This window comes from Harpia harpyja, chromosome 3 (assembly GCF_026419915.1).
Source record: "Harpia harpyja isolate bHarHar1 chromosome 3, bHarHar1 primary haplotype, whole genome shotgun sequence".
Lineage (NCBI taxonomy): Eukaryota > Metazoa > Chordata > Aves > Accipitriformes > Accipitridae > Harpia > Harpia harpyja.
The window spans coordinates 40,644,571-40,654,842 of NC_068942.1; the positions used below are offsets into that span (position 1 = coordinate 40,644,571).

At 40.7% G+C, this 10,272-nt stretch overlaps 1 protein-coding gene across 1 annotated transcript in view; it reads right to left on the bottom strand.

Annotated features, from left to right (window-relative positions):
- Positions 1–9,709, bottom strand: part of LTK (leukocyte receptor tyrosine kinase) — a 62,619-nt gene extending 52,910 nt beyond the window's left edge. Inside the window, exons 1-4 of the mRNA XM_052783714.1 lie at positions 9,694–9,709; positions 8,526–8,633; positions 4,535–4,690; positions 3,663–3,885 (exon numbers count right to left, since the gene is read on the bottom strand). Of these exons, the coding sequence (XP_052639674.1) occupies positions 3,663–3,885; positions 4,535–4,690; positions 8,526–8,633; positions 9,694–9,709 (503 nt within the window). The remainder of the gene's footprint in view (positions 1–3,662; positions 3,886–4,534; positions 4,691–8,525; positions 8,634–9,693) is intronic.
- Positions 9,710–10,272: the final 563 nt, after the last annotated feature.

A 10,272-nucleotide genomic window follows, 5' to 3' on the forward strand; every position in this document is an offset into this window, starting at 1 on the left:
TACAAATTAGAGGCTTTACATCACTTTTCTACATACAGGGAACTGTTGCCTGCAAGTCTTCACGAACATCCATTTCTAGACATTTGACTTAAAAAGCAATAGATGAGAGAGCAGAACGCATGCCTACCCCTCTTGCTTTCACCAACCAGTTAGTGGGTTCTTATTTGACCCAGTGTATTCTTGGGTGGAATTTGAACAGAAGCATGAGGGACAGTAAATAATACTCCCAGATTAGCATTCAAAAATCATGGCCTTACATAATGGCTGGACAGCCTCTCCTCTTCTAGCTGCATTTTTTAATTGAAATGACTGTGCTCATTGTTGTCAGTACGTATTAGGCATTTTCTGAGGACGCTTACCAGACTACTACCTTTCAAAGGCTTATGTGGTTGGACACCTAATTTATGAAACTCAAATCACCATACGTGTTTCTAGACATTCAGATTAGCTATATGGCAATGTTTCCATGTACGATAGTAGGAGTCAAATAACTTTTGTGGATAAAAACAACCACATTAGTAGAACAGAAGTGTCAAAGATTATAAGTTTCTACAAGTGTCTCAGAGAATGGCAGGGCATTTTAGCACCACCACTCCCCCCAAAAAGGGGAAGATGTGAAAAACTAAGCAATAATTGTTTTGTGAGGTCGGCTAACTGAAAACCCATGTGTGCACATGGCCACGAACTTTTTGCTTTTTGACCTACCAAGACCACCATGGCCAGTGCCTTATATTTCAGAAAAAAACCAGAACAAAATCAATTTGGCTTATTGACCACAGAAAGGGAAAAGATTACCCCTGCCCTAAGTGATGCTTTTTTATTTTCACTGAAGTGTGAGTACTTAGAGCGAAAGAAACTAACCCTTTACTGAAACAGTTTTGGCTGACAACACTGAAATAATTGTGGTCAACAACAAACACAAGCATGTGAAACCATTCAAAACAGAAGCACACCGACTCAGAAGAATTTTCAGCTGTGACTGTTTCTGGGTCTGCATGGTAAAGAGCAAAAAGGTGGGATAAGCAAAATAGTAAAAAAGACATTAGATGTGACCTAAACAAGCACTGTAACTGTAACCTTGAGAAAATGAAGACAGCTTTGTGAGCCAAGTGCCAGATGAAGAAGGCTCAGACTTGCAAGCAAAGCTACAGGCTCTTGATGTTCGAGCTCTATGGAGATAATGAGAAATATAATTTTATGTATTTTTTGTAAATATATAGAATTTCAAACACCTCACTCCCTCAGTGGTTCTCCCTCGCATGGTAGTAACTCAGAATACCCACACCCTGTACGTGTGGTATATAACAATAAATACTGTGACTTTGCCCTACTTGTTCAGAGGACACGGTATCTAAAGGTCCATCTGTTTCTTTGTTCTTTCACTAAGGTATATGTGTGAAAAAATGAGTGTCAGCCTCAATACCACCAATTTAATGATAAATCCTAGTAGTTAGTGAGGTGGACAGGACAGCAACTTGCTCTTATATGTGACATATATCTAAGCTTTTGGGAGCTGTGTAGCTGATGCATCCTGAAGGAGGAAACACCATCAGGAGAAGATTTCTAGGTCCAGAAAGAGGACAGTTCACTGAAGTGGTCTGGTGCGGCTGTAATTTGTGATGAAGTATAGCTTGATCCTGGAATTGAGGGGTGACAAAGGGACTGAAGCAGGATTTTCTGAAAAAGTGCCACCTGGCTTTTTTCCTAAATCTAAGTTTCTACTCTGATCTCAAGACAATCCCTTGGTAGTAATTGTCAATGTTTAAACTATGTGCTGCACGTAGGTGTCTATCTTAAGGTCATTTGCTCATTTTCCTCCTCGTTCTGCTCTAAATTGTGCAGCAGTGTTTGGTTAACACAGAAAAGCTTGTAGAACTCTCACTCCCTATGGAAAGCCCCTGGAAAGTGGGAACACTTCAGGATGGTCTCTCCTCTTAATAACCAATGTTGTTAAAATCTTAATCATGGAGAGAATGTTCATTTCGGACTACTTGCCTAGTAAGAAGCAGCTCAGTCACTGTGTTAGAAATAAATTTTTGTCCTGCCTGTGTGCTCAGATTTTTCTGGAATTGTGCAGAGATTTTAAAGTTTCCCTGTAATGAATGGAAAAAGGAAGGGTATTTGGCCTAGCATGGTTCCTAACTTTGTTTTTTCTCTTTTCTATCCCTCCTTTCCATCTTGATTTAAAACAGGAGTCAGACACCTTCCATCTTTAAAACCTTAATACTAAACCCTCTAGGCTTATCAGTGCTTCATTTCACTCACTAAGAAAAAGTAATACCAGTCTCTATGCCAACTTCCAGTAAAGCTAACTCCGTTCTAATAAATCTAAATGCTATCACTTTTAGAGAGATGATATTCTTGATTTCATGTAGAATTGTTTTACAGTGCTCAAATAAGCTGTTAAACAACATATCTGATCCATTCCAGAGATGCTGCAGTGATTGTGATCAAAGCCTGGTCTGGTCAGCTAGATATATCAAAAGAGTATTTTATGAGTTTATAGAGGGGAATGGAGCTGTGGCTGCAGTTGCAGAGGCTGTCAAGTACTCAGAGCGGCAAGGGCAGTTGTAAGTAAAAAAGGACATTAGAAACCGATCCCAGAAAATGCAACAGATTCCTTGTGAAATTGGCAAGAAGAAGGGGAAGGAGTAGCCAGGAAGGAAGTGAGCAATAGCTAAAAGCAGGAGGGGGGAGGGGATCTGAAAGAAAATAAATACCTTTTTTTAGTCAAACTCTGCTATCTTTGGCTGACCAGGAGTCTTGGCTACAGATCTCCATGGCAGCCTGGGGAGTGCCAAAGGACTCAAAGAAAACAAGAACTGGGATCTATTGCTTAAGTTCTCCATGGGAGTCAGTCAGGTGATGGAAATAAAAAGCTCTGTTGAGTGTCTGGCCCAGGTTCTTACAAGGCAGATTGCAACAAAGGAAAAACAAGCACATGGAAAATGGCAAAATCAGATGACACGTGGACTTTTCTCCTACTTTTCCCGTTGTGATTCGTTCCCTTTGCCCATTTCTCCTCCTTACTGCATTCTGCTACATGCAGGAATGAAAAAGTAAAACACTGGGAAGATCAAAGAGAAGAGAATACAGGACAAGATCCAGGGTTGCTGCACTTTCTTTTTTTGTCTTCACCTCTTTTCACCTCTAGCCTCTGCTTTTCACCTCCCTGAACTCTACAAATAAAGCAAAAGACGATGCTCCTGAACTTAGCAGACAGAAGGAGGAAATTACAAAAGAGGTAATGTTAACCCTACCTCACAATGAGAAATGTGACTCTTATAAAAATGATAGGACCCCTTGAATATTTAGAGATATCAGTCATGTTGCCAAGGCAGTCTTTGGACTGAGTGCATTTTACAGCTATAGTCCTAGCATCAGTGAGAGAGTCAACCACTCCTGACCCTTCCAATGTGAGGGAAAAAGAGCGAGGCCTAAGCAAGTGTGTTCTTTGCGAACAGGACATACAAAACCTGGGACTGTTACAGACAGCCTGTCAGGAAGCTGCACACTTCAGTCCTTACAGTTCTACCTTCATTTTCTGCTGTAACAGCAGCAATGATCTCAAGAAGGGAGAAGACACTGATAAACAGTGGCCTGGAGGACTCCACGCTGCCCTGCAATTCAAAGTCTAAACAGCTGCAAATTGATTGTCTTACCTGGCATCCTCCTTATGGCCAACTCTCAGAGAAATTATTATATTTCTGTTTGTCTCCACATATCTGATTTCAACTGCGAACCTCTGGAGGAGAGGGACAGCATACTGCGAACATATGGCCAGTTCCAGCAAGCAAGAGTCCAAACTCCCAGGCAGGATGGGGCTATGCAGGCTGAACTCACATCTATCTGGGAGCCTACTGGTGTTCAGGAGGAAAATGTCCCCTGTGAGGAAAAAAAAAAAAAAAAAAAAAAAAAAAGAAGAGACACACAGTGTGGATGGAAGACAGATAATAAGAGGAAAATGGATAAGGAGTTTGAAGAAAGGAATCATGAGAAGAAAGGAAAGGACTATGCACAAAACCCAAAAAATAACAGTAGAGAAAGGAGAATAAAGTAAAAATGGGGGAAATAAGTAAAGAAGTGGTAGAAGGAATGAGAAGAGAAGAAACCAAACAAAGCAGAGTGAAGACATGTCCAACAAAACAAAAGCCAAAGACTTTGCAAGTCAGACAGCAGACATGTGGAGCCAGCCATGGCTTGTAAAGGATTGAATTTCCTAAGCAAAATCCAGTCTCTGGAAGCAAAAGTAGCTTATCCTAAAACAGGGACATACAAAATGAGTATAAAGGAGCTGGCTGTTTACAGGCTACATACATACACAACTCAGGCAGTACACATACGTTATATGGTTCTTAGTGACTCTTGGGCACCAACAGCACGAGTTGTGCACCAGAACCAGCATATAGCAGTATTTTTAGTGATATGTGCCTGAGGCCTCAAGCCTGCTGGCTCCTGTTGCTGCCACCTGCAGCTGCTACCAGTGCTGGGAGAAAGCAGATGTCCATTCGAGGGGAACTATAACTCTGCCTACCTTCAATATCTCCACGGGAGGAACTGTTTTCCAGAAGCAGTTGCTGCCTCTCCTGAGACACCAGGACACCAACTGAAGATAACACCCAGTCCGGTTTTCCAAAACTGTCTGTAGACGTCACCCATGAACAGCTTGAGCCGATGATACAAGAGATTTCTGTTATGAGAAACCAAAGGTTTCATTGAGGCCTTCTCCAGTTCAAGGGGCAGGTGTGATGCAGGCACATGAATGAGCACGTGTACAGTGTACAGGGGGTTCTCTCTTCCAAGAAATGGAAGAGTTGAAAGGAAAAAAGAAAGTTTGTCTTGTGCAATAACAACAGAGTCTCTCCCAGGGCAGGTGAAGGAACATGCCAGAATGAAAAACAACCCTGCAAATTCTTGGCAGGTGTAAATAGCATCCTCCCACTGGTATCAACAGTGAATTTACATCAGTGGAAGGTCTAGCCCGCATGTACATAAAATCCTGAATGAGAATAATACCTAGTGCAGCAAGGATATTGAAACTGCTTGGATTTAGTGTTTTGGCAGAGAAGAACAATTTAAACTCTAAGGTCAACCCTCTCTCAGCAATAGAAAGAGCTTGACAGGGTCTCAAGCAGAATTGCTGAGCAATGCAAGCTTTATATTTTTAAATTTAAAAAAAATTGTTTTTTAAACAGTTTTGCTTTCCTCCAACAGAATGGACAAGAACACCCTCTTAACAAACTCCAGAGTCCATTCACAGCACTGAGAACACTAGATCATCCTGGCCAGAATTTTTCATAATCAGCATATTAGAAACCAGACAAGAAGTAATTCACTGTTCTCTCATCAATCTAATACAAACTCCCTGAAGGGATGTTAGCTGCACAAAGCTCTCCCACACAGAGTGGTGCTGAATAGATAGGGTAAGCTGATATTAACTTGCATGATATTTATTTTCAGTAGTAATAATAATATTACAGTAATAACTGGAGGACCCCCCAGGCCATATGAGAAATAATAAGAGACTAAACATTCGTATTTGGGATCCTAATGTTCAGAGGGTATTCAGACCTTGCAAACATGAATGACACAATGTTATCCCTCTGGTAGCCCTATTCCTGGGGAGGAGAAAAGACAGGTATAAAGAACAGAATTAAGGTCAGAGATATAACAAGGATAGGTGGTTGCACGAGCAACACAGGTGGGGCAGAAATAAAAACATAAGAGCCTCCAGAAGACTGGCTATACTTTAACTAAGTGTGTGTGTGTGTGTCATTCCAGCAGGGCACAGGAAGGAGGGCACCAGCCACTCTCCTGGCTCTGCTGGATCTAGGGAAAGGTGTCTGTGCACAGCTTCAGGCTGTGGTTTATGATCCTAAAGGAGTAAAACTTCTTTAGGGATCTCAATAGCTCAGAAACTCCATGGCTTTATGGGACAAAGCATAGTCCTGATCCAGACCTGCTGTGCTGTTTCAAATTTATTAAAGTTTGACAGATTAACTCAGTACTCACAGACTTATTGTCAGTAGTAGTAATATTTTTATTAGGTAAAAATCTAGTTGGTCATAAAACCCGGAAAGCAATTTCTCTCACAACAGCATGACAGAGCTAGAAAGCAAAGTGAGAGCTCATGAAAGAAAAAATTCCTTTTCTTTTTTAAATAGAGGGTTACTTGAAACTAATATTTATGACAAAATCATTTCATTAAATCTTACCAATACCCCTGCTTGCAGTAGCAAGGACTGTACCAATGCAGGCTTAATCCTTTGAACGTGCCTCACATAACAAAGCAGTTAGCAGCTCAGATAAGTGAACACAACATTATCCTTCAAAAGCACCTAATTCCCATACTCTCCAGGCTGTATAAAGCCTATCTGCCACAACCTGAGGCCTGAGAGGATCTGAATGCCTGGAAGAAGAGTCTGAAATAGATCAGGGAAGTTGTTGACATCCGGTAAAAAAAGGACTCTGAGATTTCTGGCAACAGATCACGTGCATTGCATTGTGATGAAAAGATTGATCAACAAGAAACTGTTGTTTAGCATAAATCACAGAGCAAAAGAACTGGGTACACTCATGGGGTCACAGTGAAAGAGAGTACTGAAAGCTGCAACCTCTGATACTACTGTGTACCACCTTACAGATGTTTCATATCCAGCTCTGCTTAGCACCTAAGAACTTCAAGCACAGGTCCACAGAAAGGCAAAATGTGACAGAAATGAAAAGTAAAAAAGTAAAATAGAGGGAGAAATATATCTATATTACTACAATCAGCAAAGGATGTATTTTAAGATGTTACAAAAGTGCTCTGAAAAGCTTAGATTGAAGAAAGCTTATGGACAGTCCAGGGCATGTCAGAAAGGAGAATCACCCTTTAAAGAATTAGGTACTGTCTGCAAGATGTTACTATAAGGAACTCCTCTCTGGCAAGTGTAGGTCACCTTGCCACCTCCTGTGAGGAACGTATGTGACTTTTCTAACATGCACAGGCCTGCCTTTATTGTTTAGCATCTTCATTAATGACCTGGACAAGGGGGCAGAGTGCACCCTCAGCAAGTTCACGGAGGTAACAAAACAGGGAGGAGCAGCTGACGCACCAGATGACTGAGCTGCCATTCAGAGCAACCTGGACAGGCTGGAGATTGGGTCAATAGGAACCTCTTGAAGTTCAACAGAAGGAAATGTCAAGTCCTGCACCTTGGGAGGAATAAGCCCTCACGCCAGTACACACTGGGGACTGACTGGCTGGAAAGCAGCTCTGACGAGAAGGACTTTGGGGTCCTGGTGGACAACAAGCTGTCCATGAGCCAGCAATGCACCCTTGTGACAAAGAACACCAACAGCTTTCTGGGCTGCATTAGGAAGAGCATTGCCAGCAGATTGAGAGACGTGATCCTTCCTCTCTACTCAGCACTGGTGAGACCACATCTGAAGTAGTGTGCCCAGCTCTGGGCTCCCCCATACAAAAAAGATACGGACTTACTGGAACAAATCCAGCATAGATCCACAAAGATGGTTGAAGGACTGGAGCATCTGTCATAAGAGGAGAGGTTGACAGAGCTGGGACTGTTCAGACTGTAGAAGAGAAGGCTCAGGGGGATTTTGTCAATGTATACAAACACCTGATGGGAGGGAACAAAGACGAAGCCAGATACCTCTCAGTAGTGTCCACTGACAGGACAAGAGACAATGGACATGAATTTAAAAAATGGGAAATTCAATCTGAACACAAGAAAACACTTTTTTACTGTAAGAGTGGTCAAACACTGGAACAGGTTGCCCAGAGAAGCTGTGCAGTCTCCATCTGTGGAGATATTCAAAAGCCATCTGGACACCGTCATGGGCAACCTGCTCTACCTGACTCCACTTGAGCCAGCGGGGTTGGACTAGATGATCTCAAGAGGTCCATTCCAACCTCAACCATTCTGTAATTTTTTTCACTAAATGAAAAGGCATCACTTCAATTTCCAAGTTTCCACACCACTGATAACTGGCTCATTTCTCTTAGGCATTTATAAAGCACAGTGTTTGCTACATCTATCTTGGCACCACAGTAAGACCAAATTCATCCTACCTATCTCAGAAGCATTTTTTCCAGCTCACTGGGCTTTTACAATGCCTAGAAAAAGAAAATTCCAGTTGAAAAACTTCATTCGATACCAAGAAATGTAGTTTGTTCTATAGTTGCTGGAAAGCAGCTCCACTAATAGCTTTCCCAACCCCAAATCTGGTGGATTTCACTGTGCTGATGGAGAAGATTATTCTTTTTCTTTCGCTTTTTTTCTTTTTCTTTTTTTTTACTGTTGTATCTTTTTTTTTCTTTTTCTCTTTTTTTTTTTTTTTAAATAAGGAAGTAAGGGATTCCATTATGTTACATTGGCCTTTCTGAGTCATTGCTCCATTTCCAGTCAGAAATCCAGTGGCACAGCTTTCTAGTAAAGGGTCCTTGTGACTGCCAACATCTATCTTGCACCTAGATTCTGAAGTAGAAATAAAGAGGATGTAAGGAAGAGGGCTTGTGGTACCTGGTTTAGAAGGCTGATGCAATGAAACCATCCTATTTTTTATCAGGGAGAGCTTCTGAGGTGGATTTGGTGAAGAGTTTTCTTCATGTGATCCAGAACAGGAGACAACTATAACAAAACAAAAAGAACAGGGAAAGAGTTTGATGTTTCTATACAAAACTATGCTCCCATATTGTTAAGCATGAACATATATTTAACAAAGCCCTGTTATATTACACTCACCCTCATTACAGTGTCCTGGTGCAGTACTGTCCTGATGATGTTTCAGAATAGCCCTACCACTTCCCAGAAATGTAACAACAACAAAATATTTTACTTAATAATATGTTCTTTACTATTCTTTATCCACTCCCATTTTTACCAGTAAATAACCACCGAAGAGACACTGTATATTCCAGCAGTGCCCATGTTGCCGTAACAGTACATCTAGCTGCCTGCCAACAGCTGCACCTCTAAAGCACTCAGGTTGGACAGGGCTTTGAGCAACCTGATCTAGTGAAAGATGTCCCTGCCCATGGCAGGGTGGTTGGACTAGATGATGTTTAAAGGCCCCTTCTGACCCGAATCATTCTATGATTAGAAGAAGAGTTCAACTGTAATATATATGCTATCTATACAATACATGACATGGATTTATTAGCAATCTTTTGGGAAGACCTGCATAAGTGCTCTCATCTTCACCACACAAGAACAGCCCATCCGAAACTAACACTAATGAAACCTTTGCATCACTGCACACATCCAGAGAACAGATTTCTTTCTTACCACCAGGCGTGAAGTCTGGGTAACTTTCCTGTATCTGATATCTAGTAATACGTACTCTCTCCAATACCTTTCTTATTAATCCCCGTGCACTGCTCTATCTCAGGGATCCTTTTGTCATGTATCTATAAAACCCTTCATTGGTAACTGTGACATTTGATCATAATTATGGCACTAATACACACACATTTGATCATTTTTATTGAGATCGCATCTTAGAGTCCTGATGTAAAGTTTTGTTGTGCTGGAAAAAAAGACCAAAATCTCAGAAGATACAAAAGGCCATAGAAATTATTTTCTACTTCACCACTATGAATAGTAAATCCAGCATGCTAAGAGTAGCTGGTTTTAAATGGAGTTGTTCTTCTTGATCAAATTTTTGTTATTCAAAGTAATACAAATTTACCAAAATTATTATCCATTGTAGTACTTTTGACAATTAAATATTCAGTACCTTCTGACTTCTCTTTGGAACAACTCATACCAAAAATGGCTTTTTTATTTATTTAACCTGTGCATGTGAAAATACACAAGTCCCAAACTAAGCATGCAGTGATCTTTATTTAAGATTGTCCCTGGTCTTTTCTTTCCTAGGAATCATAAACAAGTTGACTAAAACAAACATATTTGTTTTCAAAAGGTGTTCAAAGACAGAGAGATGCAAAATGAATTGCTTTCAAACCTCAGCCATGTGGCTTATGAATTCAGCAATATAAAAATGTGAAAACATGTCAGAGGAGACAGGAATCCTATTCACATAAATTGCAGTTGAGACAAAGATGTGTATACACGCCATTCATAACAGCTAAGATATTCTCAGCAGAACTAATTTGGACAGTAATATTATGAAAACATACAGAAGGATCTAGAAAAAGAAAACCAAAAACACCGCAGAACTTGAACATATGTTCAACTTTTTCAAACTTACCACTGTTTTTAGTTTTTCAGCAATATCTGGTCTGATTTAAAACTGCTAAAATGATTT